The 27038-nt window shown below is 57.2% G+C and overlaps 4 protein-coding genes across 14 annotated transcripts in view; 2 read left to right on the top strand and 2 right to left on the bottom strand.

The window, feature by feature from the left end:
* The window catches only part of PPP1R16A (protein phosphatase 1 regulatory subunit 16A), a 28997-nt gene extending 16466 nt beyond the window's left edge, over positions 1-12531 (bottom strand). For 4 of the 8 annotated variants that reach the window (XM_030876110.3, XM_060287580.2, XM_060287581.2 and 1 more), the window contains exon 1: positions 12381-12531. The gene's annotated coding sequence lies outside the window, so the exon portion shown is untranslated. The other 4 variants (XM_060287578.2, XM_030876111.3, XM_060287579.2 and 1 more) reach the window with 4 other exon arrangements.
* A 2406-nt stretch (positions 12532-14937) lies between these two features.
* On the top strand, positions 14938-16957 carry FOXH1 (forkhead box H1). Its single transcript, XM_030876270.2, has 3 exons — positions 14938-15137; positions 15433-15537; positions 15642-16957. The coding sequence occupies exons 1-3, from the start codon at positions 14964-14966 to the stop codon at positions 16443-16445; spliced, it is 1083 nt and encodes a 360-aa protein (XP_030732130.1). The 5' UTR covers positions 14938-14963; the 3' UTR covers positions 16446-16957.
* Position 16958: 1 nt separating this feature from the next.
* On the bottom strand, positions 16959-24017 carry KIFC2 (kinesin family member C2). 3 transcript variants are annotated; one of them, XM_060287212.1, is made up of 18 exons: positions 23668-24016; positions 23350-23431; positions 23018-23169; positions 22750-22888; positions 22487-22611; positions 22330-22395; positions 22113-22241; positions 21606-21689; positions 21377-21491; positions 21190-21299; positions 20692-20800; positions 20424-20581; positions 18649-18753; positions 18445-18566; positions 18224-18347; positions 17990-18119; positions 17648-17904; positions 16959-17557 (listed from the first exon to the last, which is right to left on the bottom strand). In XM_060287212.1, the coding sequence occupies exons 1-18, from the start codon at positions 23764-23766 to the stop codon at positions 17303-17305; spliced, it is 2361 nt and encodes a 786-aa protein (XP_060143195.1). In that variant the 5' UTR covers positions 23767-24016; the 3' UTR covers positions 16959-17302. The 3 variants fall into 3 exon arrangements, with proteins under 3 accessions (XP_060143195.1, XP_060143196.1, XP_030731920.1); XM_060287213.1 differs by having other exon boundaries at positions 21377-21440; XM_030876060.2 differs by having other exon boundaries at positions 16959-17904; positions 23668-24017.
* Positions 24018-24666: 649 nt separating this feature from the next.
* TMEM276 (transmembrane protein 276) lies at positions 24667-26357 on the top strand. Of its 2 annotated transcripts, none has more exons than XM_060287033.2 (3): positions 24667-24930; positions 25099-25213; positions 25379-26357. In XM_060287033.2, the coding sequence occupies exons 2-3, from the start codon at positions 25121-25123 to the stop codon at positions 25862-25864; spliced, it is 579 nt and encodes a 192-aa protein (XP_060143016.1). In that variant the 5' UTR covers positions 24667-24930; positions 25099-25120; the 3' UTR covers positions 25865-26357. The 2 variants fall into 2 exon arrangements, with proteins under 2 accessions (XP_060143016.1, XP_030732115.1); XM_030876255.3 differs by having other exon boundaries at positions 24667-24957; positions 25379-26356.
* Positions 26358-27038: the final 681 nt, after the last annotated feature.

The raw sequence follows: 27038 nt of genomic DNA, 5'->3' as shown, positions 1-27038 counted from the left end.
GCTAGACCTCGTGTCGGTCCTGCATGCCCTGCCTCTCAGGTCTGGAGGAACAGGGGTCCCTGTGCCTGGGATGGGCTCCTACACAGGCTTCCCCACGTATTGGGGTGCCCTGTTAAAAACTTTTTATTGTGAAGTGTGATACTGTGAAAATTAATAAACAGAAACCTCATTTAAATTGGAGTCAGGGGAATTCCCTGGCGGTCCAGTGGTTAGGACTCCACACTTCCACTGCAGGGGGCCTGGGCTCGATCCCTGGTCAGGGAACTAAGATCCCGCTAGCCACAGCCAAAAAATAAATAAATAAAAATTAAAAATAAATAAAATAAAATGGAGTCAGGAGGCCAGAAGGGGGAGCTCTCACACCCTGTCACTCCACCTCAGCTGCAGACCCAGCGGGAGGAAGGTTACCGCTTACTACCCAGCAGGAGGAAGGAAGATTTTCTCCCCGCCCGGCAACAGCTCAACCAATGAAAAACCACTAAACTTCAAACTCCCAGTTTCCTCCAATGGACTCTGTTTAGAACAGCCCCTCCCAACTCCCCTTCTCCTCTATAAAAGAGTTTCTTCTTTTCGTTCTCCAGACTTGCCTGTGGTTCCCCATGGATTGCAGGTCCTCAATTGCAATTCTTTGCTCCTCTAAAATAAACCCATTTTCCTGATAAAATAACTGGCTGTTTTAAGTCAACAATACAAGTACAGGGGCTTCCCTGGTGGCACAGTGGTTGAGAGTCCACCTGCCGAGTTCGTGCCCCGGTCTGGGAAGATCCCACATGCTGCGGAGCGGCTGGGCCCGTGAGCCATGGCCGCTGGGCCTGCGCTTCCGGAGCCTGTGCTCCGCAACGGGAGAGGCCACGGCAGTAAGAGGCCCGCGTACCGCAAAAAAAAAAAAAAAAAAAAAAAAATACAAGTACAGAAAGTGCAAAAAAAACAATGCACATAAAATGGAAACACAAAACCACGTGAGCTCCACCCCATGAGGGTGCCAAGCAGCTCCCCAGAGCCCTCCTTCCACTCCCCCTCGCAGTGGTCACCACCTGGCTTCTCTTTACGCCTGCACACCCCCATACACCTTCGGAACAGCAGAGCGCAGTGCTGGCCGGCTGAACGTCCAGGTGGGGCTGGGCCTCATGCTCTGAGCTACCTCACTCCCATCATGGGCGTGGGATCCACCCCTTCTGAGGTATGTGCCCTAGGCTTTCTGCCTTGGGCTGAGTAACAGTCCACTACAGGCCTGTTTACACAGCTCGGGGTACACTTCTGAGGGCCTAGGGCAGCTTGGGTGTGGGCCTGTGAATGACAGGCTGCCGTGAACACCCTGTCCACAGACACTGGTGCACAGCAGCCAACTGCAGCCTATATGACATGAATCAATGGATGCTACAACTACTTTTCAAAGTGGTACAAGTTTACAGTCCCAACAGCAACGGAGAAACATTCCAGTTGGTTTATACAAAACATATTCGTTTTGTCACTCTGGTGTGTGGGCCGTGGTATCGCCCTGCAGCCAATTTGCAGTTCTCTAAGAATTAATCAGATGAGACATCTTTCTAAAGACTAGTCTCCTACATTATCTTCTAAAAGTAGCACAGTTTCCATCACATTTAGGTCTGTAGTCCACCTGGAGCTAGTGTTTGTGTACAGTGTAAGGTAGGGAATCTATAGTGGTTTAAAAATATGCCCACAAGTTATGTGACACTCTTCCCTTGAAAAGGTGGAGCCTGATTCCCCTCCCCTTAAATGTGGGCTGCGCTTAGTCACTTGCTTATAATGAATACAGAGTGTGGCAGACGTGACAGTGTGACACCCAAGATTAGGATGTGAAAGGCACTGTGACTGAGACATCCCTGCTCTCCCTTTTAGGTCATTCACTCTGGGGGAAGCCAGCCACCTCCCACTGGGACCGGCAAGGGAGTCAGCTTGGAAGCAGACTCCCCGCCCCAGTCAAGTCTTCAGAAAATGTGTGAGATCCTGAGCCAGAATCATCCAGCTGAGCTGCTCCTGGACTCCTGACCCACAGAGATTGAGATAATAAATGCTGGGGTTTTGTTTGCTTTTTGAAAAAACATTTATTTCTTTGGCTGTGCCAGGTCTTCGTTGCGGCACGCAGGATCTTTGTTGCTGCGTGCGGGATCTTTTTTTTTAGTTGCGGCATGTGAACTCTTCATTGTGACACGTGGGATCCAGTTCCCTGACCAGAGATTGAACCTGGGCCCCCTGCATGGGGAGCGCAGGGTCTTAGGCACTGGGCCACCAGGGAAGCCCCAATAAATGTTGTTTCAAGCTGCTATATTCGGAGGCAATTTGTTACACATCAATAATAACTAGTACAGGCTCCAGTTGCATTTTTCTTCCACATTTATATCCAATTGTCCCAGCACCATTTATTTAAAAGCTGCTTCTTGGGATTTCCCTAGCGGCGCAGGGTTAAGAATCCGCCTGCCAATGCAGGGGACGTGGGTTCGATCCCTGGTCTGGGAAGATCCCACAGGCCGCGGAGCAACTAAGCCCATGTGCCACAACTACCGAGCCTGCGCTCTAGAGCCCACGAGCCACAACTACTGAGCCCACACGCCACAACTACTGAAGCCCGCGCACCTAGAGCCCGTGCTCCTCAACAAGAGAAGCCACTACAATGAGAAGCCTGCACACCACAACGAAGAGTAGCCCCCATTCAGCGCAACTACAGAAAGTCCGCGTGCAGCATCGAAGACCCAACGCAACCAAAAATAACCAAAAATAAAATAAATAAATAAATATTTTTAAAAAAAGAAAAAAAAAGGTGCTTCTCTCCACGCTGTTCTGCAGCACCACCTTGGTAATAAATTAAGTTCCCATACATATGTGAGCCTGTCCGAGCCTCTTGACTCTGTCCCGTCCGCCCTAAGCCTGTGCCACAGTGTCCTCCCACTGTAGCTTTGTAACGAGTCTCCTCTCTGGCTTACTTACTCCTACTCATCTTCTGGCCTCAGTTTCCTTCCTGACCCCTCCCATGAGATCTGTGTCCTTTTTCAGTGATCTCAATACTCCTCAAACTTCCCTCAGCAGTAGAACCATAGGAAATTGAAGCTATTTCAAAGCTGTGACCTACAAAAATGAAATTTCATTTGGCTGTTACAACTGCCCAGCTGACAATCCTGTGAGGAAGGAGGACCCCAAGACGCTGGCACGTTTGTGCACACGGTGCTTGCAGCCCCCTAGGTCCCTGGGCCAGAGCAGGCACTGGAGATCCGTTTGGACCACGTGAGTGAGGGACTGCCAGCAAGGTGTGGCAGCACTGTTGTGGGGGCTGGAGAACCTGGGAGGGCCCCTCCCCAGAAGCCAGGGGCACTCCAAAGCTCCCTCGTCCATTTCCCTTCCCTTTGCCACCCAGCTCTGAAAGAAATCTAATAAACTAACTCACAGCAAGGTGTCAGAAGTCTAGATGGCCAAATGAAAGAAGTTGGGCAGCTGGAGGCATCTGCATTTGAAAAGAGATTCAAAGAGAACTGAGGATAAAAGCCACCCTGGTGGTCCAGTGGTTAGGACTCTGTGCTCTCACTGCCGAGGTCCGGGGTTCAATCCCTGGTCAGGGAACTAAGTCCCACAAGCCATGCAGTGCAGCCAAAAACAAACAAAAAAACAAAAAGCCAACCCACGCTCAGCTAGGAGGAGAAAGGACGGGCTTCCAGAGGCCTGAGCACCACACCTTCCTAAAGGCCAGGCCACAGGCTTGATCCCGGCTGCTGCGGTGCTGCACGCAGCCTCTTTGGCTTCATGACTCTGATGGGCCAGGACCTCACCGTGTAGATTTGGAAATGAAGGTCTGTCAAGTACAGCAGTGTTAAAACCAAAATAACAAAAGTGGGCTCTGGAGGGGACAGCATTGTGACCCTGGGTTTGCTCTGCTTCGAACCTCAGTCACCCACACACACATCACACACAATGATGCTGGGCCTGGGGCTGGGCAGGATGCTGCCAGAAGCATGGGGCTGGAGAGTTACGGGGGGGGGAGGGGCACTGAGGCCACAAAGCTTTAGAAGAAGACATGTGTGGGGTCCAGATGACCACACTGCGACCTCCACACACCTAGCAGGAGAACTAGAGGGGCATCCAGAAGAGAGCTCATGATCAGTTTACACATTCCTGAGGTCACAGGGAAGAAGGTAGCAGCCCCAGAGCAGAGAGAGGGGCGCTGCGTGGGGGAGGTGTCCGGGCATGACCTGAGGCCAGAAACACACCAGGAGACTGGTAACACGAAACACGGTGAAAACACTCTAGGGGTGCAGGAGTTGGGACAACAGGCCCACAGATGAGGAGACATAGTTTGTGCACAATGCCTGGCTCTGAAGACAGAAAGACTGACATCGTCTCCAACTTCTGCACCACAGGACAGTGAACTAGGGGACAGAAGAGAACGTGACCCTGCTGACCATGCAGTGTGAGAGCAAAGGCATATTCCACTTCTGGGTATACAAGCAAAAGAACTGAAATCTGGGCCTCAGCTACGGGCACACCAAAGTTCACAGCAGCATCATTCACCATAGCTAAAAAGCAGAAGCTCGAACGCCCATCGACAGATGAAGAAATAAACAAAATGTGGTATATACATACAATGGAATATTCAGCCATGCAAAGGAATGAAATTCTGATACATGTTACAAATGCATCAGACAAAAGGACATATATTGTATGATTTCCCTTTATATAATAGGTAAATTCAGAGATAGAAAGAAGAATGGTGGTTGCCTGGGGCTGGGGGGAGGGGGAGTAAGGAAGTACTGTTTAATGGACAGATTTTCTGCTTCAGGTAAGTAAAAAGTTCTGGAAGGGCTTCCCTGGTGGCGCAGTGGTTGAGAGTCCGCCTGCCGATGCAGGGGACACGGGTTCGTGCCCCGGTCCGGGAAGATCCCGCATGCCGCGGAGCGGCTGGGCCCGTGAGCCATGGCCGCTGGGCCTGTGCGTCCAGAGCCTGTGCTCTGCAACGGGAGAGGCCACAACAGTGAGAGGCCTGCGTACCGCAAAAAAAAAAAAAAAAAAGTTCTGGAAATTGAGAGTGATGATAGTTGCGCAACACTGTAAATGTATTTAACCCTAAAAAAAAATTAGGAAGACAGACCATATGCTGGAACTTAATATAAGATTCAATAAGTTTACAAGGAATGAAAGCATACAGAGAAAGTTCACCGACCACATTAGAATTAAACTAGAACTCAATAAAAAAAGATATCTGGAAAAATTCCCAAATATTTGGAAACTTTAAAGCATACTTCTAAATAACCTACAGGCTAAGGAAGGAATCAAGATGGAAAGTAGGACATATTTTGAACTGAATGAAAATGAAAACCTATCAAATATGTGAGATGCACTTAAAGCAGGTTTTAGAAGGAAATTTCTACCTTTGAATGCTTAAATAACAAGAAAGGTTATTTCTTTCAATGACCAAAGCTTCCAACTTAATCAATGACCAAAGCTTCCAACTTAATAAGAAGCTAGAAAAAGAGAAGAAAATTCAGCCCAAAGTAAGTAAAAAGAAATAATAAGAACAAAAACTAATGAAATATAAAATAGACAAAAAGAGAAAAATATTGAAACTAAAAGTTGTTCCTTTGAAAATGTTGATAAAATCAATAAAACTCTTGCTGAACTGATCAAGAAAAGAAGACAAAAATTACCAATAGCATGAAAGAAAAAGGGGATATCACTATAGATCCTACAGACAACTAAAAGGATAAAAATGAGAATGTTCTGAACAATTTATGATAATAAACTTAACAACTTAAGTCAGCAGTCGACAAACTACAGCCTATGGACTGAATCGGCTACCATCTGTTTTTGTAAATAAAGTTTTATTAGAATACAACCATGCTCATTTGTTCATGTATTGTCTATGGCTGTTTCATGGTACAGTAAGAGATGAGTAACCACAACAGAGACCATATGGCCTGAAAAGCCTAAAACATTTACTATTTGGCCCTTTATAGAGAAAAATTGCCATGCTTGACTTAAGATAAATGGGCAAATTACCGGAATGAAACAAATTATCAAAATGGGCTCAAGAAGAAACAGAAAACCTGAACAGCCCTATATCTATCAAAGGAATTAAATTTCCAGTTAAAAACTTTCCCACAAAGAAACTCCAAGCCCAGATGGCTTTACTAGCAGATTATAACAAACATTTAAAGAAGATATAATACAGAACCTACAAAAATGCTTTCTAAAAATAGAAGAGGAAGAAACACATCCCAACTTGTTTTATAAAGCCAGTATTACCCTGACTCCAAAGCCAAAGACACAACAATTTAAGAATACCACAGACTGATTTCTTCATGAATAGTTGCAAAAATTCTTTAAAAAACATTACTAAATTGAATCCAGGAATATATAAGAAGGATAATACATCTTGACCAACTGTGGTTTATTCCAAGAATGAAAGATTGGTTTAACATTTAAAAAATTAACATAGGGGACTTCCCTGGTGATGCAGTGGTTAAGAATCCGCCTGACAATGCAGGGGACACGGGTTCGTGCCCCGGTCCGGGAAGATCCCACATGCCACGGAGCGGCTGGGCCTGTGAGCCATGGCCGCTGAGCCTGCGTGTCCGGAGCCTGTGCTCCGCAACGGGAGAGGCCACAACAGTGAGAGGCCCCCTACCGCAAAAACAAACAAACAAACAAAAACAAACAAACAAAAAAACAGAGACCTACATAAATAGATCTGTAGCTTCAATACAATCCCAATCAAAATGCCAGTAAGCCCTTTTGTAGAAATTCTCAAATTTATATAGGACTACATAATATCTTGAAGAGCCAAAATGATTTGAAAAAGAAAAACCAAGTTGGAAAATTAACACTACTTAACCTCAAGGCTTATTATAAAGCTACAATAATCAAATATGTGGGATATTAGCAATAAGATCAATGAATATAAAATAGGGAATCCAGAAATACACCCAAACATATACTGTCAATTGATTTTCAACAAGGCTGTTAAGGTAATACAATGGGGAGAGAATGGTCTTCAAAAATGGTGTTGGAATGACTGGATATCCACGGAAAACAATGATCCTTGACCTCTTGACCATAAGAGAAAGCATAAACCATAAAGGGAAGAAAATGACAAACTGAACTTCATCAAAATTAAAAGTATCTGCTGTTCAAGACCCTGGTAACAAAATTAAACGTCAGGACTTCCCTGGTGGTCCAGTGGCTAGGACTCCGTGCTCCCAATGCAGGGGGCGTGGGTTCGATCCCTGGTCAGAGAACTAAATCCCACATGCAGCGACTAAGAGTTCGCGTGCTGCAACTAAGACCCAGCACAGCCAAATTAAAGAAAGAGAGAGAGAAAGGGAAAGAGAGAGAGAAAGAAAGGGAGAAGGACAGAAGTAAGGAAAGAAAGAAAATGAAAAGTCAAGCCACAGACTGAGAACATTTTTGCAATACATGTATCTGGCAAAGGACTTGCATCCTAAATATACAAGGAATTCTTAAAGCTTGATGAGACAAACAACCCATTTTTTACGGGTAAAAGATTTAGACACATCACAAAAGAAGATACACAAATAGCCAATAAAATAAGGACATGAAAAGATGTGCAACACCATTCATCATTAAGGAAATGCCAATTAAAGGCACAACGAGCTACCAACACTCGCAAGAATGGCTAAACTTTAAAAGAATGACGAGAGGATATGGAACTGGGAATGTAAAATGATACAACCATTTTGGAAAGTAGTTTGGTACTTTTTTATAGAGTTAAACACAAATACGCATTTCAACCATCATTCCTATCAACTCAACCCAAGAGAAAGAAAGTATATGTCCACACAAAGACTTGTAGACACGAGTATTCACAGCAGTTTTATTCATAACAGCCCAAAACTGGAAAGAATCAAAATGTCCATCAACAGGTGTGTGCACAGAGAGTAAACGGTGGTGTATCTATGCGGTGGGTACCAGACATTCGGCAACAAAGACGGAACGGACCACACATACATGCAGCCATGTGAATTTCCAAAACGCTCTGTCTGGACAAAGAAGTTAGGCACAAAAGTGTTCATTCTGTACGCTTCCATTCATGTGAAATTCTTAAAAAAAAAAAAAGGGACAGTGAATCTATAAAAACAAAAAGTAGGGACTTCCCTGGTGGCGCAGTGGTTAAGAATCCGCCTGCCAACGCAGGGGACACAGGTTCGAGCCCTGCTCTGGGAAGATCCCACATGCCGCGGAGCAACAAAGCCCGTGCGCCACAACTACTGAGCCTGCACTCTAGAGCCCGCGAGCCACAAATACTGAGCCCGTGAGCCACAACTACTGAAGCCCGTGCTCCGCAGCAAGAGAAGCCACCGCAATGAGAAGCCCGCGCACTGCAACAAAGAGCAGCCCCCGCTCGCTGCAACTAGAAGCAGCCCGTGTGCAGCAACGCAGCCAAAAGTAAATAAATAAAATAGACAAATTTATAAAAACAACAACGACAACCAAAAAAACCCAAAAAGCAGATCAGTGATTGCCTGGGGAAGGGAATGGGGATGATGGAAATGCTCTACATCTGGATTATGGTGGCTTTTACAAGGATGTATACATCTATCAAAACCCACCAAATTATTTTATATAGGTGCCTTTTATTGTAGGTAAACTATACCTCAGTAAACTTTGATGTAACAAAAAAAAACTATACAACCTAAGTTTTCTCCTGGCCTCTAACCCTGAGTGGTCTGGCCCCTCCTGGCCTTGCTGTCCCCTCCCACACCTCTCTCCACTTCCCACTCAGCACCAGACCGCTTCCTGCACCTCAGAAACCTCGGCTCTGTACCACAGAGGCTGGGAGCTGAGCTCTGGAACCAGACTCTGGGTCTAAAGTGGCAGCAGCTAGGGGATTTGTCAAGTTTCTTGACCTCTTTTAAATGTTTCCTCATCTGTAAATGGAGTAACAGTACTTTCATTTTAAGGGTCTTATGAGGATTCAATGAGTTAGACAACAAAGGCATTTTTTGGTGCCTAGCACAGGAATTGGCAAACTACAGCCCACTGGCTGTTTTTGTATGGCCCATAAGCTAAGAATGGTTTTTACCTTTTTTAATGATTGGGGAAAAAATAAAAAGAATATTTTGTGACACATGAATATTACATGAAATTCAAGTTTCAGGGTCTATCAATAAAGTTTTGTGGAAACAGAGCACATGTACTTACGTATTGTCTGTGGCTACTTTTCCACAAATGGGCAGAATAGTTGCGAAAGGGACCATATGGCCTGCAAAGCCTAAAATACTTACTCTCTGGCCCTCCACAAAAAAGCTTTGCAGACCCCTGATCTACCATCCTCATCATCACTCCTCCTTTGCATCAGCTGTGCCTTCTGTCTGGAAAGTTCTTCCACCAGATCTCAGAATAGCTCTTTCCTTCTTGTAACTCAGATCTCAATTTAAAGTGTATTTTTTTAAATTTATTTATTTATTTATTTTATTTTTGGCTGCATTGGGTCTTTGTTGCTACGCGCGGGCTTTTCTCTAGTTGTGTCGAGCCGGGGGCTACTCTTTGTTGCTGTGCGTGGGCTTTTCATTGTGGTGGCTTCTCTTGCTGCGGAGCACGGGCTCCAGGCGCGCGGGCTCAGTAGTTGTGGCGCATGGGCTTAGTTGCTCCGTGGCATGTGGGATCCTACCGGACCAGGGGTCAAACCCGTGTCCTCTGCTTTGGCAGGCAGATTCTTAAATACTGGCCACCAGGGAAGTCCCTCAGATCTCAATATAAATATCAGCTCCTCAGAGGTCTTCTGTGGTTACCTTGTCACTCCTGTCTCTTCACCCTGTTTTCATTTTTGACTCAATTTACTGTTTTCTTCCCTGAACCCGGTGCCTGACTTGCAGGAAGCACCCATAACCACAGGAGCAGATACATTCCGGGCACTGGGGGACGGCACAGAAGGGGACACAGGAGACGGTGAGCTTGGCACTGAGCCGGCTGGATGGAAAGGACCACCACTCAGCTGTGTGTGCAGCTGCGTCAGGGTCGGGCTCAGCACTGGGATGCAGAGCCAGCGATGGTGACACGTGCATTGCTCACCCACCCGGAGATCAGCCCGGAGGAAACACAGGAGGCCTGTCGGCAACGGCAATGCTCACCGCGGGCCCTGCCAGCGCAGCGAGGGCCATTCCAACCTCCCTGACAGTGGGGAGGGTTCTGCAGGGGCTGCATCTGAGTCCTGGAGGCTCCCGGGGTTCACCTGCAACTACACCACGCTCCTCCTTCCAAAACGGGAGGAGGTTCTAGGGGGTGGGTGGGGGTGAGACTTACAAAGCACGCCACACAAAACCAACACAACAGCAACGGTCAGAGCAAAGAATGACCAAGGTCTCGCGCAGTCCTGGCAATCTCTGTGTTTGTCACAGCCGCCCAGGAAGGAAGCAGCCCAGAACCCGCCGTCCGCCGTCGGGCCTCACCACATTGCCCACACAGGGCTGCTGGCAGTGGAGCACAAGCTCTCCTCCCCGGGACCCTCTCCCCTGGGTGTCTGTGGAACTAGACTTTCCTTCACTTCTCTGTCGTTTTTCTCAATCTGATGTGCTGACAAGACCTTTCCTAAGGCCACAGAGCTTGGAAAGGGACAGGGGAGGTGTACTCCCTCCCCTCCCCTCCACCACTATTGCAGGAGTTCAGGAGGGTGGTGGTCGGACACACACATGGCAAGGTGATCAGGAGTTGGGCAGGGGACGGGGGCTAGTGTGCAAAGACAGGCATGTCATTCTGCAGTTTGTGAGGAAGGATTTCCAGGAGGAGAGGACAAGAATCAGATCTGCGTTTCAGACCCCTCACTTTGGCTCAGGTGAGAAGGGTGAAGTCGAGGAGCTGAGACACGGCCAAGAAGAGCGCAGCCAGGAGCAAAGGCTACCATCCCGGACGGAACTGAGGAGCCACAGGAGCAGGCTATATGGTGGAAGGGACGGACAGGAGGGCCAGGATCCGGGGTACTGAGGAGGAAGTTCTGGGGCGCTGGAGGTGAGGGAAGACACTGCCACCCAGACATCCTGCTTTAGTGAACAGGCGGACCATGGCAGAGGCACTGGGGTGGGGCACTCTTGGGGCACAGATGGTGTGCTGGGTCACCAGAGGTTCATCCGAGACTGAGGTTCCAAAACTGCACACAGTGGAGGCAAACTGTTGATAGACAGCAGAGATTCAAAAACCCTAGAACACAGACCCCAACGCTGAGCCCATAGATACGAGAGGCCCCTCGCTAGGTGCCTGACAGCCCAGGCAACCTTCTGGGGAGGGCAGAGTCCAGGCACAGACTAAGTAGGTAAGGGATGAGGCCAGTGGAGAGGGTCAGTGGAGAGCCCACAGGAAGGGAGGACAGACCTGCTGACGCTGCCCCATTCCAGCTCTGAGTAAGAGCTGATGGGGCAGGAGAGGCGGGGTACGGGAGCTGGCTGCTCAGAGCCCCACACACCCACCAGGCAAGGACCCCAGCGCCAGCCCCGCACAAGATCCTTCAGGCAACCACCAGCCCCTTAGGCAACTCACTCCAGCCTGGGGCTCCCCTTGCCGCCCCTGAAGTGAATGAGGCGGCCCAGCCAGGGCACAGAGGCCCTTTACACCTCTCCCAGGGAGAGCTCCCCAATCCTGGTGGGGAGCAGCTGGGGGAGCAAAGGCAGGAACTGAGAAGAGCAGTGTGGTGCCCCTGCACCTCCACCCCCAAGCTAAGAACCGGGAGGAAAAGGAAGGCCCAGAGGTTTGGGGAGGTCCAGCCTTTCTCCCGCTTCCCCAAACCTGGAATGACTCCGTACACCCCTCCCGTCTCCGCACCCACGGAAATTAATCCCACAGTCGCCTCAGCCTCTGCTCCAGGACGGCGAGGGGCCCCAGCCCGGCGTGGATACTCCCTCCCAGGCCCGAGCGCCTCCGCACCAGCACGGCCGGCACTTACCACACAGCAGCTAGTATTCCCGCCCGGACACCGATCTGTGAGCTGGAGCCCAGGATCCCCCCCACAAGTGAGGTCACTTGAACCCCTGGAAGTTTAAGGAACTTGCCCCAGAAAGGCTTCAGTTTCTCCTCTGGCCTAACTCCAAAGCCCAAAAGAAGCCTGGCAAGTCACTTCTCCGCAGGCCTTAATTTCCTCAGCTGACATGGAGGTAACTTTAGTGCTGCCTACCTGACCAACAGGTTGCAAGGCTGCAAACAACTCCACATTTAGCTAAAACGTGAACAGCCTACCGGTGGCCTTCACAGCCTGCCACTCCAGGAGCCTTCCTGACCCTCAGCACCGGCTGCCCGGGCCTCACCCACCTGCGCCCAAGCGGGGCCTGGACAGCCTCCCGCCCGGACCCGGGCCTCCCCGTCTCCCCTCACCCCCTCCCACCTCCGGCGCCTCCCCTCCCGCCAGCAGGCCCCGGAAGTCCGCGCCTGACCTTCCGCCTCGCGCCAGCAGCCACCGCGCAGTCGATCGGAGCCCGTCTGCGGGTCCGTCAGCCTAGCGCTCCTCCCGGCGCCGCGGGGGCGGGCCCCGCGCCCGGCCCTCGCCATGGCAACGCGATACTTCCGGCCCGCAGGTCCCGGAGCCGGAAGCCGCGGCTGCCAGTGGGAGCAGGGGGCGGGGCCGAGCCGCGGGGGCGGGGCCGAGCCGCGGGGGCGGGGCCGAGCCGCGCGGGGGCGGGGCTTGCGCGGAGCAAGTAGAGGGAGGTTGCTGACCGCACGGTGCAAACGTCTGTGGTAGGGGCGTCCTCGGCGCGGTGGGGCCCGGTTGGGGCGGGAAGGGCAAGTAATCAAAAGGTTCCCAGGAGGGTGGTCATCTATTTACGCTGAGCTTTTAAGGAAGGGTCAGAGTTCACTCGACAAAGCAGGGGCATCACTGGTGTAGAGAAGAGCATGCGCAGAGGTGGAAGGACCCGGTGGGAAGAATTGAGGTGGTGGTTTAGGAGGGCGGGGGCCCGGTAGGGTGGTACGTGCGGTCAGTGATGAACAGTCAGGACATGAGGAGCCTTGAACGCCAAACCAAGAGCTGGGCTTTATCCTGGAAGCACAGGAGGACCAGTGGAGGAGAGGGGGTGACTTAAGACCTGTTGGAGAAAAAGACCTCTCAAATGACCGAGTGGAGCTAGGAAGCCATAGGTCGCCTGGTGAGACACAAGGACCCCTCAGCTAGAGCCCTGGAAACAGACAGGAGTTGAGGAGGTGACATAGGGATCCAGAGGAAGCCAGGTGAAGTCTGAAGAAAGAGTCTGAGATAGTGGAGGGAGCCGTGTGGTACCCCACATACATCATCCATCTCAGCTCCAGGCTTCCTCCTCCACTGCACCCATCACTCACCCCTTCCCTCAGCACCTCAGTGAGAGCTGGGCACCCACTGTAGGCTGCAGATTTTCCACCCTCTAAGGGTATAATTGGTGTGTGTTCGGAAGGGGTGCTGCTGCCGCCCAAGAAAAGCCGAAATCTTAAGAGTGAAGCGATAGAAAGTCTCCCTGTGCTTCTGTGGCTTTGCTCGGGTCTGGGGTCCTAGTAGCAACACCCCACCACTGCTGGTGTCCCGGGCCAGATAATCCCTTTGCAGACTTGCCCAGTCCTCACCGGGGGGAACCCAGGCTTTGGGTCAGGGTACAGAGCACAGGCCCTGACTGACTTGAGGGGGAGAGCCACAGACTAGATGGCCAGGGAGGAGGTCAGGGGACAGAAGGGTCTGGGACCCGGGAGGACCATGTCTCCGGGCAGCTGCCAAATGCATTTTTCCAGAATCGCACCTTTGGGCCAGGCCCCGTGCCTGCTAAAGCACTCAGAAGCTCTGGCCAGGGCTGACCAAAGGGTGCTGGCCCTGCAGGCCTCCCCAGGCTCAGCCTCCACTCTGTCTCCCAGAGTGCCCCTCCTCTACTCAGGCCTACCCCCCTCCTGCCTGGGGAGCATCTCCCTCCTCGCCTAAGCCACAGGGCATTGGGGCTGCCTGGGAAGCCCTGTGTACCCAGACATAACACACCTGTCCTCACTCCTGCCCAGGGTGATGCCAAGTGGTTCTTGCAGGCTCCCCTGGGCAGGCACCATGACCCACAGGGCTGTGTTCTCAAGGCCTGGCCCCAAGTGGTAGCCAGTAAATACCTACAGCTATAAGGCCTCTCCTTCCATGCACACCCACCCAGGGGCACTGCCTGAGTGCCCCAGAGGACCAAGTGGCGTCCTCCTCAGGGGACAACCTCCAGAGTATCTGGACCCAGAGGACCAGAAGAGTAGAGAGGCAAACATACTTCCAGGAAGTTCTCTCAAGCCAGGGGGGTCCAGCTTACCCAGGACCAGTGAGGTGCACAGGGCATAATGAGGGACTATTGTTATGGTCAGTTCCCAGGACCCACTGTTGACCAGCACCAAGGAGGGAAGGAAAGTGACCTCCAGGGCCTGGGGAGCCTTCTGGGGCCATGCAGCAGCCTGTGGGAAAATCCCTTGAGTCAACTGTATCCTTCTTTTATTTCTGAGGTTTCCTCTAGGAAGCCCTCCCAGACCACCACCCAAGTCCTGCTAGCTGCTTGGCCTTGAACTCTGGGCAGGACCCACCCCTTCTTGGCGGCTCCTCTTGGACCAATCACTCCCCCATCTGTTAAATGTGAACCTGGGATCTAGATGGGATAAAGTAACTGTGGGTCATAAGACCCTTCCAAGGGCTTTTCCTTACAGCTCTAGGGGGGTGCCAAAGGCAGCCCAGCGGTGAGGAATGAGGCCTGGGGGGTGGCCGCCTGCAGCCCCCACTGGAGTCTTTCCTGCCCCTCCCTTCCAGATTAACCGAAACCTGCTAATTGTGGCTGCCCTCTGCACGCTCCCCTCCCCCACCGCGTATTTCTACCTCCCTTGGCCTCCCCTCCCCTCCCCCTTCCATCCGAATGATAAAGGGCTTGGCCCGCCAGCCCCCGCCTGGCCTCAGGCCCCAGCTCTTCCTCACCACACTACCACACTGCCCCAGTGCCCTGCGCCCACCACCCGGCCGGACCCCTGCCCACGTTGCCTGCTTCCTCTGCATGGGGCCCTGCAGCAACCCCCGCCTGGGGCTCCCCGGGGGGGAGTCGCCCTCCCAGCACCCCCAGAGGAGGAAGAAGAGATACCTGCGGCATGACAAGCCCCCCTACACCTACTTGGCCATGATCGCCCTGGTGATCCAGGCCGCACCCTCCCGCAGGCTGAAGCTGGCCCAGGTGAGAGGATCCCCGCCCGCTCTCCCTCACACTCCGTGATCGGACCTGTCCCCGGAAGCGTCCTCCACCTGGCCCCTGCTCGGAGGCTCAGGCTCCGGCCTCCACCCCGACCTGGCCCTACCCAGCCATGCCAGTGGGGCCGGTCCTTGGCCTGGGCACCCAGGGAGAGAGCTAAAGCACTCAGGCAGGCCCCTTCCCGGCGAGGGGGGCCACGCAGAGGCGAGGGGAGGGGCAGCGTGGCCCCCCACCCACGCGCCCCGGCTCACGGCGCCCGCTGCCCGCCCGATGGTTTCAGATCATCCGTCAGGTCCAGGCCGTGTTCCCCTTCTTCAGGGACGATTACGAGGGCTGGAAAGACTCCATCCGCCACAACCTCTCCTCCAACCGGTGCTTCCGCAAGGTGGGGCAGGGCGAGGGTCGGAGCCTGGGGGCGGGACGCGGGCGGAAATCCTGAGTATCCGGGGTCGTACAGCCCCACCCAAGCCTGCCCCCCTCCTCCACCAGGTGCCCAAAGATCCCGCGAAGCCCCAGGCCAAGGGCAACTTCTGGGCGGTCGACGTGAGCCTGATCCCAGCCGAGGCGCTGCGGCTGCAGAACACGGCCCTGTGCAGGCGCTGGCAGAGCAGGGGCGCCAGGGGAGCCTTCGCCAAGGACCTGGGCCCCTATGTGCTGCATGGCCGGCCCTACCGGCCGCCCAGTCCCCAGCCGCCGCCCCGCGAGGGCTTCAGCATAAAGTCTCTGCTAGGGGACTCCGGGGAGGGGGCGCCGCCGAGCAGCCCAAGTCGGTCAGGCTCAGTTCGCATAGGAGAGGAAGAGGCACCCACTCCAGTCCCCACCTCTGAGAGGCCTCTGTGGCCCGTCTGCCCCCTCCCAGGGTCCCTGAGAGCAGAAGGGGAGACTTCCCAGGGGGGAAACAGCAGGCCCTCGCCCCTCTCCCCTGAACCCAGAGCCTGGCCCCTGCACTTACTGCAGGGTACCCCAGGCCCTGGGGGACTCCCTGGTGGAAGCCACAGGGCCTCGCTTTGGGGGCAGCTACCTACCTCCTACTTGCCCATTTACACTCCCAACGTGGTGATGCCATTTGCCCCACTGCCACCCACCTCCTGCCCCCGGTGCCCCCCCTCAACCAGCACAGGCTATTGGGGGGTGGTCCCTGAAACCCATGGCCCCCCAAGGCTGCTCTGGGATCTAGATGCCCTCTTCCAGGGGGTGCCACCCAACAAAAGCATCTATGATGCGTGGGTTAGCCACCCCCGAGACCTGGCTGCCCCTACCCCAGGCTGGCTACTCTCCTGGTACAGCCTGTGAGGCTCCCAGGGCAGGGGCTGCTTTCCTCTCCCACCCTCTCCTGCCACCCTGAGGCCTGTTGAGGGGAAACTAAGGGATGTGTGGCTCCGCCTCGATACACGAGGTACCAGCCGTGCTGAGAATCGCGTGTTTATTGGACACTCCCGAAGAGCTGTGGCCCAGCTGGGCACCACCGCAGCCCTGACGGTCAGTCATGCCTCTCTTACCCCGAGAGGCAAGGCTGGAAGGAACAGGGCTGTGCTTGAAGTAGCCCTTCCTGTCCCCTTCCTGGTCCCACCTTCTGCAGCCCTCTGTCCGTCTATCCATCCATCCATCCATCACCATCTGTCACTTCCCCTCCCTGGCTCCGGGCTGGGGGAGGGTAGACCTGATGACCACCCCAGCCGCTCCATCCCTAAGTCCTGTCCCCCCCCCCCCCACTGTTGCCTGGCAAGGAGGTAGCACCTTTGGGGGGAGGGGACGGAGAATGGAGACCCTACCTGGTTTTGGTGGTGGTAGTGGGGAAGATAAGAGTAAAGGAACAAACGACATTTTAATGCAAGTCTGATTTTTGGTGATGGGGTAGTGAGTCTGGTGGCCACTTGGCCAGGGTCTGCCTCCGCGACTCTGGGATCCCCTGCTGTGCGCGGCGATAACAGCAGATGGTGATAAGCTAAGGGCCTGGGCCGGGGGGGGGGGGGGGGGGGCGGTGGTGTGATCATTACCCCAGGCGGAACACTTCTGGGGGCGGGACAGAAAGGGGTGGACTCTGGGAGTCTGGGGGGCAGCGGGCCCCCAGAGATCAAGGAGGTCGTGGGGGGAATAGGGACTTCGCTGCCTCTGCCGGCAGAGACGCGACCCAGACTCCTCGGGCAGGACTACGAAGGCAGGTCCTCCGGCGGTGCCAGGGCCGAGCTGGAGCCGCTGTCCAGGCCGGGGCTTGGAGGGCTGCCGGGCGAGGGCGTGGCGGTGCAGGGGGTCCCAGAGAGTGGTGTGTCGGTGCTCAGGGAAGAGGGCGTCCCGGAGCGCGGGGCCCTGCGGGGCCTAGCAGGCCCCAGCTCCACTCGCCCCACTCGCTCGGCGAACTTGAGCGAGCACACGGTCTCGCCGAGATCCTCGGGCCGCGTGGAGACCTGCGGGGAGCGGCGCTGGTGGGCGGGCCCGGGTGGGCGGCGCCTGGCATGCAAACGACCCTCCCGCGGGCCGCGGCCGCCTGGTCCCACCTGCAGCAGCAGCACAGCGGTGGCGCCAGGGCCCAGTGCGGGCTGCAGCAGGCGCGTGAGCTGCGAGTCGCGGAAGGGCACGTGTGGCCGGCGAGCCCGCAGCGCGGCCATCACTCCTCCCAGCGCCAGCAGCGAGCGGTTGATGGTCCGAGCCTCCCGCAGACGCTGAGCGCCGTCCCGGTCTTCATGCGACGTGCCGGCCGCCCCTGCCTTCCAGGCGCGCTCGGACCCTGCCAGGTCCACTAGGTGCAGCGTGCCTGCAGGGGCGAGCGAGCCCGGCGTGGAGGGAGGCCCGGTCTCGGGTGCAGCGAAGCCCCCCGCAGGACTCAGACGCCGAGGTACCTGCGGTGCCGGGACCGCTTGATGGGGACGCCGTGCGCAGCGTCAGCGTGACCAGGGCGTGCGAACGAGAGCTGTGCTGGTTCATGGCTGTGGCGGCGGTGGCCCGGTTGCTCCTCCCCAGGTTCAGCATCTGGAGGACGGAGGACAGGGCTGGCCTGCTGCGGCGTCCGCGGCCCAGGTGGGAGTACAGGGCGGGGGCCTGGAGGGCTGCGTGGCCCCACGGGGCACCCTCACCTGGTGCAACGACTCCAGATTGGGCACGTCCCAGTGGGTGAGGCCAGCCACCTGGATCCCCCCTTCGCCTGCTGGGCCCTGCCTCACTGCCAGGCGCTGGGGAGGCCCTGGGGCTAGGAGGTCCCTGGCGAAAAGAGGGAAGGCTCTGTTGGGGGTTCTGAGGGGCGGAGCCAGAAGTTGGGGCCCCCGGGCGGGGAGGAGGCACCGTTTGCGGCCCTGACCTGACAGCCTCGTTGTAGATCTCCACCATGCTGAGGGTCACGTGGTGCTGTCCCCCTGTTCCCATCTCCCGGAACAGTGACTGCAGCGCCCTAGGAGCTATGCCAGGGTCCTCAGGTGGGCCCTGGGGAGGGGGTGGGGTGCCTCATCGGGCTCACATCCCAGCCACTGGCCCCAGGAGCCACCCAGACTGCCCCCTTTCCCACCTCCATGCTGTAGGTCTTTCCCGTCCCTGTCTGACCGTAGGTGAAAATGCAGACACTGTAGCCTCCGAGGCAGGACAGCACAGCCGACTCCAGCTCCCTGAAGACCTAGGAGTAGGAGGGGTTGGGAGGGGCCCTAAGCCCCAGGACCTGGGGCAAGGTGTGAACAAAACTTGATTCCCCTGGAAGGAGGCTGGCTCTAGGGGAGCACAGTGGAAGAGTGGATCTCCCAACAGACAGGTGAGGCTCCCTGGAGAAGGTGGCATTTGCCAGAATTTGCCAGGCAAAGTAGGGAAGGGACGTGACAGGTAGCAGGAACAGGTGATGCAGAGTATTGATTGACGATTGACTGCTTGGAAGGCTTGGGGGTGTAGCAGGCAAGAGCCCAGACCCTGGGCTTGATGGCCAAGTTCAAACCCTGGGTGTGACTGGAGGCAAGTCACTCATCTTGCCCTCTGTGAGATGAGGGCTGTAGGGGCACCTGTTGTGAGGATTAAGTGAGAATGCAGACCAAGAGGACTAGTGCAGCACTTGGCACATGAAAGATGAACCCAGAGGGTCCCATGTGTGGAGGCTGGTGGGCAACCAGGATCCTGGAAGTCGGGCCCTGGGAGGGTGCAGAGAGGCAGGTGAAGGGGAGATGGAGCTGGGACTTGCGTCCTTTGGCAACTGGACACCAGCAGCAGCCTCTTGAGCAATGACACAGTCGGCCAGCTTTTGTGCCCAGGTGGCGGGTAACCACTGGGCTGTCAGATCTCTTTGAAATTTTGGTTGCCAGCTACAAGGGCAGAATCCAGAATTGCCAGTGAGGTTGCTAGGATTCCATGACTAGAAAGGAGCGTCGGGGGCGCTACTGCAGACAGAGATGGGGAATACAGGTGAGGGAGCCCAGTAACAGCCCTTCGGCTCTTTCAGCCAGAAGTGGAGGACCCTGTCTAGGAAGGCTACCCAGAGGACAGTAGACGAGGGGCCCCTGTTCAGGGCTGCAGTTGGGATGGAGGCTGAAGACAGGGTGGGGGTGGTATGGGGGGTAAATAGAGGTAGGTGGAAAACGGCTGCGGTGCCCCAAAAAGTGAGGAAGGGAGTACCTGCCAGGCACTCTCATCACAGTCTGTCCCCGTGAGGCCAGCACAGGTCTGGGTCTCTGATAGCTCTGCCCCTCGCCTCACCCCCTCCCAGCTCTCAGCCTTGTTTCCTGAGCTCTAGTTGCAAGTTGGTGTGCAGTGAAGATAGTGTGCAGGAAACGAGGCAGCGGGGGGCTGGGGTTGGAAGCTCACCTGTGCCCCCCCACTCCCCTTGCCAACAAAACAAGGAGAGCTACCCACCCTCAGAGCTGACCATCTCTGGACCCTGGGCCAGGGGAGTGGGCAGTCAGTGAAGCCTGCGGGAGGGAGGTCACAGTACTGACCTCACAACAACAACAGCACCCCAGCCATGCTCCACAGCCCCCTGAGTAACCATCACCTCAAACGTGTTCATTTTCCTTCGTTTCCTGGCACAAAGTTACTTTTGAAAATGTTAATCTTCCTGTTTAAGCCATAAAGTCTGTCCCCCCCAGCCTGCAGAGTTTGGTGGGGGGATGCAAAGCGGAAATCCTGGAAAGAAAGTAGGTGCCCAGCTAGCATACCAGTCCTGCCTCCCAGACCCTCTGGCTCCCTCCCCTTCCCTGCTGGAGTCCAGCCGCCCTCTCTCCTGGGAGGGCAGACAGACAGGAGCCTTCTCTGGTCTCCAGGGAACTCTGAGTGACAGCTGACACAGGTGAAAGGGTGGAGCATCACCTCCTCCTGGCTGGCGTGTGGAGGGAAGACCCAGTCCAGGCGGAAGCGACGCTGGTGCCCTCGATAGCAGGTGGTGACAGTGCCACCCGGGCCGGGCTCTAAGCTCACCAAGTTGGAGGGTGTCCCTGGCCTCAGCCGACAGAGCACACGGATGTTTCCTGGGGTGGAGATCAGATCAGGGGGCTGCCTCCCAGATCCTGAAGCATGGAGAGCCCCCATGTCCCCCACCTCTGCTGCCCCAGCCCTTTTCTCCCCAAGCCTGCCATACCCTTGAGCTCCAGCAGCCGCCCTGGGCATCCAGTTGGGGGCCCCTGCTGTGCCTCAAGGAGCTGAGTCCCAGCCCCGCCCGCTGACAGTGCCCCCAGGGCCCACGATACCTGGGGGCACAGAAAGGTGAGGAAAGGGAAGGCAGTGGGAAGAGAGCGAGGGATGGGGTGCTGAGGGCAATATCCACCACGTGGCCCCCAGCTGTGGGGATCCACAACTTTCAGTGGCTTCAGACCCTTGGGGCGTCATTCAGTGGGCCTGGGATGGAGCTCAGGGACCCGAGGAGGACCGTGGGCTTCCTGGCAATCCTGTGAGGGATTCACCGTCACCCCAGTTTGCACAGAACACAGTTGTTCTGGTTCCAGAACCTAAGATTTGCAGTAGACGAGACAAGACCCTGGGGCTGGAAAGGAAGGGAGAGCAGGGGTTCCCCAAGGGGAGGCCAGTGACGAGGCTGCACAGAGAACAAGTGCAAGGGAGGGGAGCGAGTGGTCCTGACCTGGCCCCGGGCTTCGCTCAGCGAACCCTGGCAGCTCTGGGTAAAGGTGCTGACCAGTCCTCGGAGATCCCCACAGCCCTGACGCAAGCTGGCCATGCGAGCACGAAGTCCTGGGGGCAGGAAGGCTGTTGTGAGGGGAAGCCCAGACCCCACAGCCTTCCCGTGAGCTCCGGAGCCCAGCCCTTACCTGCCAGCTGCCCGCGCATCTGCTGCAGCTCCCTCCTGCACTTCTGCTCAGCCTCCTGCTGGAGCTGCCGGAGGGCCCCCCGAAGGCCCTGAAGCTGCACCTCCTGCACCCCTAGCTGCCCCACCCAACCCCAGCCCTGTCACTGAGGAAACAGGCACTTACCAGGCTCTGCCTCAGACACCCCCTCCCCAGAGCCCCAGACTTCCCAGCCCCTGGGCCCAGAGCCCACCTGGACTCGGAGAGCTTCTGTGGTGTCCTGGGCCTCTTGAAGCCGGCCCCGGAGCTCCAGCAGTGCCTCTGCCTCCTCCTGTTCCTGCAAGGGGAGTGGGGCAGCTGAAGTGTGGAGCCAGGAGGAAACTCAGGGAGGGGCACTCCAGCTGCGCCATTTTACAGATGAGAAAGTCAAGTCGACAGGGGCTCACAAAGCTGGTCACACACCCGCCTCCCAATCCAGGCAGGACTCCTGTCCCCACGTCTCTCTGCTCTCCTGGAGTCAGTCGCTGGGAGAAACCATGGACTGGAAGGAGGGGATTCTCCCACGGGCATCAGCCTCCCTGAAGGGGCCACCACGCATTTGCCACCCACAGTCTGGGCCTCAGGTCTGAAGGGTCAGAGGGGGCTCCCTGCGTCTGCTCCAGTGAGCGCAAAGTCCTGAGAAAGCCCAGGCGGTGTTGCTAGAGACCAGGGTGCAGGAGCCCCGGGCTGCAGGGACAGTGGCAGCTAAGGAGCAGGATACCTGCGGGGCCCTGTTGGGGGGGGCGGGGCCCCAGTGCAGCAGGAGGTCCCGAGTAAGGCTCAGGCTCTGTTTCAGGGCCTTGTTTTCCAGAGTCAGATGCTGAACCCTTTTCTCCGAGTCTGTCGCCCCCTGGGAGAGAAGGAAGCCCTCAAAACTCACCTGGAGGCTGAGACCCTCTCATGTCCCCCTTGTCCAGCCCCCACCCCAGCAGCCTCACCACTCCCACACGCAGCTGGCCCAGCTCCTTCTCCTGCAGTTCCAGCTGCTGCTTCAGCTCTTCCAGCTGGAAAGGAGGAAAGAGCACCGGGTGGAACGCCTCCTTCCAGTCCCCTTCCAGACCCCCCCAACCCCCCACTGCCTCCTGGGCCCCTCACCTGTCCAAGGATAAGCTGTCCCAGCCGCTGCCAAGCTCTCTGGTCCTCCTCTAACTGAGGAGGCTGCTGCCCCTGGGCCTCACCCCTTGGTGAAACAGGAGGGCTTTCTTCTTGGGATGGGGATCCTGGGGTGGGGTGGACCCAATCAGGACAGAAGAGCTCTCTGGCCTGAAGGAAGGGACACCTCACATCTGGCTGCTAGGGTTCTGGTGGGCGTCACTCCCTGGACAAACTCCCTCTTCAACTCACTACTCCTTACGCACCAGCAGGAGTGGGGGGCTGCACCCCTGAGGCTGGCTGCGTCGCCTGGGGCAGGACCTGCCTCCCCCTGGGGCTCCGAATCCATGCCAGGAGGGCCAAGAGCTGACCGGTCACCGTCAACAGTGGGGGAACATCACCAGGCTGGGAAAGAAATAGAAATCCAAGTGGAAAAGGATGGGGGCCGGGTGGAGAGGATACAGGCGTATGGATGGAAATCGGTAGGCCTGAGAACACAGAACAGGTTGCCGTAGAAATCTCAACTCTGCTTACCTTGCTCAGGTCGGCAGAATTCCCGAAGCTCTCTTCCGCCCCCAGCTGGACTGAGAGGAACTCCGCAAGACGCACGAGAGCCTCCTCCAGTGAGACCTCGGCCGGACGGCCCTCCGCTGCCCCTCCCGGCCCATCCTCGGACTCCGAGCAGCCTGCGAGGCAGTGGGATGGGTAGGCGTGCTGGGTCACGTGTCGGATGCTAGGCCACTAGCCGGCACCTGCCAGCTCCCTCCCTCCCAATGAGGGCACGGGCACCCCTGCATCTCTCGGACGGCGGCGCTCCCTCGTTGCCCCGGGAGACGCAGCACTCCCGATGCACCAACAGTACCTACCGACCAGACCGGTCAGCTCGGTCCACAGCTCTGCGGTGGGCTGGTCGGGGCGGCGGCGACCCCCGGGCTTGCCGCGGGCACTCTAGGGAGGGAGCGGGGGGGAGTCCCTGAGGCGAGGCCAGGCAGCCCGTGGGGCTCCCTGCCTCCGAGAACTGAGCCCGAGGGGCTGGAGCCGGGCTCTCAGCTTCCAACACCAGAGACGGGGTCCTCGGCACGGCCCCTCCCCCGCGTCAGCGCCCCGGGACCTACGCAGCGCCGGCCTGCAAAACCGTTCTCCGGAAGGGGGTCGCCGGCCGAGCTGCGCCCGCCCCCGCTCACCTGGGCGGGGTTCCCAGGGTCGGCGGCCGCCGCGGCCCCGCCATCCCTGCGAAAGAGGCTGTAGAAGATGTAGATGAGCAGCGAGTAGAAGGCGTACATGAGAGCGCGGGGCGGCAGAGGGCCCCGCTTCGCGCCGCCCCGCGTCCCCGCGCCCCAACTCCGCGCCCGACCGCTGCAGAGCCCGTGCGCATGCTCTGGCGGCCGCCCCCTCGGTACGGCCCCGCACCTCCTCTTCCAGAATCCCTACCGGTCCTCTGCGAAGGACCCCTGCGCGGCTGTACCCACTCAGACCCTTCCGCCCGCAGGTGTCCAACCTTTTCTCCCCTCAAGCCCCTTTCTCGGCCCCTCCCCTCACCGCCGCTTCCACCAAGCGCTCCCCTCTCCGACCCTCCCCTCCCGCCCCTTCCTCCGACCCCTCCCCTCCACCTCCTTCTCGGCCCCTTCCTCCAACCCCTCCCCGCGCCGCCCTCCCCTCCCCTCAATACCCTTCCTCGGCCCCGCCCCCTCCTCAGCCCCTCTCCTTACCGCCCCTTCCTCCAACTCCGCCCTACGTCCTCCTCGGCCCCTTCTTCCAACCCCTCCCCTCAATGCCCCGCTCCTCACCGCAGCTTCCTCCAATCCCTCTCCCCCTCCCCGACCCCTCCCTCACCACTCCTTCCTCAGCCCCTCCCCTAGAAACCCCTCCTCTCGCCACCCTTTCCTCGGCCCTTCCCCTCATCGCCCCTTCCTCCAACTCCGACCCGCCCCTTCCTCCAACCCCACCTCTCACTGCCCCTCCCCTCACGGCTCCTTCCTCGAGCCCCTTCCCTCCCCCCAAACCAGCGGGCGTGTGCGTCCAGTACCAAGCAGAGACCCCTTCTCCTAGCCCCGCCCACTCTTACAACCCAGTCTAGCTCTCCTCCACGCCCGCGACGCCCCGGCCCCGCCCCCCCTCCGGCCGCTCTAGCCTCCGCTCCTCTCGTTGGTTGGCGCGGGGCCGTCGCACACCCGGCGCGGGAGGCGGAGCGGCAGCCAGAGGGCGGCGCGGTGGGCCTCCGCTCGCCGCTGCGCCGGCGTCGCGCAGCTCAGCGGTCTCTGAGTGCCTGCGCCGTCGCTCTTTCCGGGCCGGGTTCCGAGGACGGCGGCTCCCCGAGCGTGGGGCCCTGCGCCCCTCTCCCCCAGGCCCTGCGCCGACTTGGGTTCCAGGACGCCAGAGCTAACGCCCACCCAGTCCAGGCCCCGCACCGTCTTTTCCCGGCGGATTTAGGTTCTTCTTCCCCAAAGGTTGTGTCCAGTGGCCTCAGGGCTCCTGTGAGTTTCGGATGAGCCCATAACAATATTTAGAAATGGGGTTCTGGAACCTGGGAATCCTGGAGAGACACCCTTAGGGCCCCCTGTCGCCGGCTTCTACGTTCTTCTCCAAAGTTGAGGATCCTTTTCCCGTTCCCTCAGACTCACTACCGCCCGACGTGTCATGGCCCCCAGGCCAGGGCGCGAGTGGAGCTCCGCCCTGTCCCACCTGGCGCTGGGATCAGTGTCTCTGTATGCAGCCCTGAGCACTGCCCAGGTGAGTACACTGGGGCCGGTCAGGGGCATAGCCCACCCCCAAATCCCTAGAGGGTGGTGGGAGGTAAGTGTGGGGGCCCGACTTCTGTGAGACCTTCAGACCCTTCCCTGTTTAAAGGGAGGTCCTGGCCTCTTTTTCCCACATCTCCCTTCCCTGTGTTGACAGGCAAATCGAGGGGCCGCTGCTGGCTTCCTGCTCCAGGCCCTGGCTGCTGCCACCATGCTGGCCCCAGGGCTGGGCACAGATGAAGACTGTCTTGCTGGAGCCTGGGTGGCCACTGTCATTGGCCTGCCCCTCCTGGCCTTCGATTTCCACTGGGTGAATGGGGACTGCTCCTCCGCCAACCTGCTCCTGGGAGGAGGCATGGTCCTGGCAGTGGCTGGTGAGCACCTTGGTGCTGAGGGCCGCTCTGTGGCTGGGCAGGCAGTGGTGCTGGTGGTCGCAGTGACCATCCTCATTGTGGCTGTTTTCACGACCAACACTTATGGAATGTTGGGGGGGGTGATGCTCGGCGCCGCAGGCCTCCTGAGCCGGCTGGAGGAGGACAGACTGCTGCTGCTGCCAAAGGAGGACGTCTGTCGCTGGGCCCTGGCCGGAGGCAGCTGGGCCTACCACCGGGCCCTGCACACACAGCGCCTGCAGTGGGGGTGATGGTTGGGGACAGCAAGGCGAGGCTTCTGCCCTGGCTACCACTTTCCCCTCATGGTCCTGCTCCTAGGGCCTCCTCCTCTAGGGAGAGACTCTCCTTCAACCGAAGCCAGCTTGCTGCAGAGTGACTGGTAAGGGGGCAGAGTCTGGGTACTATCTCCTTCTCTAGCGCAGTGTGAGGACATGCCTAGACCAAAATGAGGGGGACTGGGTCCCGGGCATGTTTCGGGGCCTGATTCTGGGCGGGCCATAGTTGTGGATCCAGAGAGAGGCTTGGTCTCCAATAAACCTTAGGGATTTAGCAGGAATATGGACTCTGCCTATTCTTGAGTCGGATTGAGAGGGCCTCCAGTGAGCTTCCTAAGGCTCCCAGGGCAGCAACTGGTTTCCCTGAGCAAAGGAAGGCAATGTGCTGGAACCAGCCCTGGGGGCCTCACTCAACTTGGCCTGCCGGCACCTTTGTAAGGAGGACCCCTGGACTGAGAAGATACAGGAGCCCTTGCTCTCCTGGAACACGGTGAAGTTCTGAATATCCTTGCAAGGTCTGGCTGGTGGCCCTATGGGGCAGTGACCTTAACCGGCCGCCGGCTGGGGTGGGAGCAGGGGAGGGCCGCACCACAGCTGTTCCCAGAAATGTACATCCCCTCCCAGGGCTGACTCGACCTCTACCCGTTTGCCCACCGGCCTGTGCAAGGCAAGTCCTGATTTCCTAAGACCCTCGCTTTCCTCAGCGGACGCCTCTTCAGCTCCCAACCCCAGGGTTACGAAACGGGATCGGGCAGAGCAGTGGGTTAGATTCCGGGTCCAGAGTCCTCCCTTGGGGAGTCCCTGCACTCGCGTCCTGTGGAAGCACATCTCTTCCCGCACAGGAGGGGAGAGGTGGCCGGCAGTTTCTCGCTCCGGCCAGCCAGGCCAGAGCCCCGCGCACGCTAGCCTGGGCGTCCGGGGACAAAGGCGCAGGCACATCTGGACGTGGGGGTCCAAGGTTGCCCTCCGTTCCGGGGCACCCAAGGCGTGTGGTCCCGGGCCGGACTGGCGGGAAGCACCGCGCTCAGCCCTGACGCCAAGACTATTCGGGCCCCAAAGATCGCCCCTCAGCGGGTCGCCCGGGGCCCCGCCCACCTTATGCAGGGGCGGGCCCTCGTGTGCCCATTGGTTCTGGCCGTCGCGCTGTCTC

This window comes from Globicephala melas, chromosome 17, assembly GCF_963455315.2.
Source record: "Globicephala melas chromosome 17, mGloMel1.2, whole genome shotgun sequence".
NCBI classification, from domain to species: domain Eukaryota; kingdom Metazoa; phylum Chordata; class Mammalia; order Artiodactyla; family Delphinidae; genus Globicephala; species Globicephala melas.
This window is presented reverse-complemented; position numbering and strand designations above follow the sequence as displayed.

Bases quoted from the DNA above. Each gene is read 5' to 3' on its own strand.
- FOXH1 (XM_030876270.2), top strand. From the start codon at position 14,964: ATGGGGCCCTGCAGCAACCCCCGCCTGGGGCTCCCCGGGGGGGAGTCG. The intron at 15,138-15,432 runs GTGAGAGGATCC...CGATGGTTTCAG, and splicing joins GCAGGCTGAAGCTGGCCCAG to ATCATCCGTCAGGTCCAGGC. The intron at 15,538-15,641 runs GTGGGGCAGGGC...CTCCTCCACCAG, and splicing joins CCAACCGGTGCTTCCGCAAG to GTGCCCAAAGATCCCGCGAA.
- KIFC2 (XM_030876060.2), bottom strand. From the start codon at position 23,766: ATGTACGCCTTCTACTCGCTGCTCATCTACATCTTCTACAGCCTCTTT. The intron at 20,582-20,691 runs GTATGGCAGGCT...TCTCCACCCCAG, and splicing joins GCGGCTGCTGGAGCTCAAGG to GAAACATCCGTGTGCTCTGT. The intron at 18,348-18,444 runs GTCAGGGCCGCA...TCTTTTCGCCAG, and splicing joins ATCTACAACGAGGCTGTCAG to GGACCTCCTAGCCCCAGGGC.
- TMEM276 (XM_060287033.2), top strand. From the start codon at position 25,121: ATGGCCCCCAGGCCAGGGCGCGAGTGGAGCTCCGCCCTGTCCCACCTG. The intron at 25,214-25,378 runs GTGAGTACACTG...CTGTGTTGACAG, and splicing joins CAGCCCTGAGCACTGCCCAG to GCAAATCGAGGGGCCGCTGC.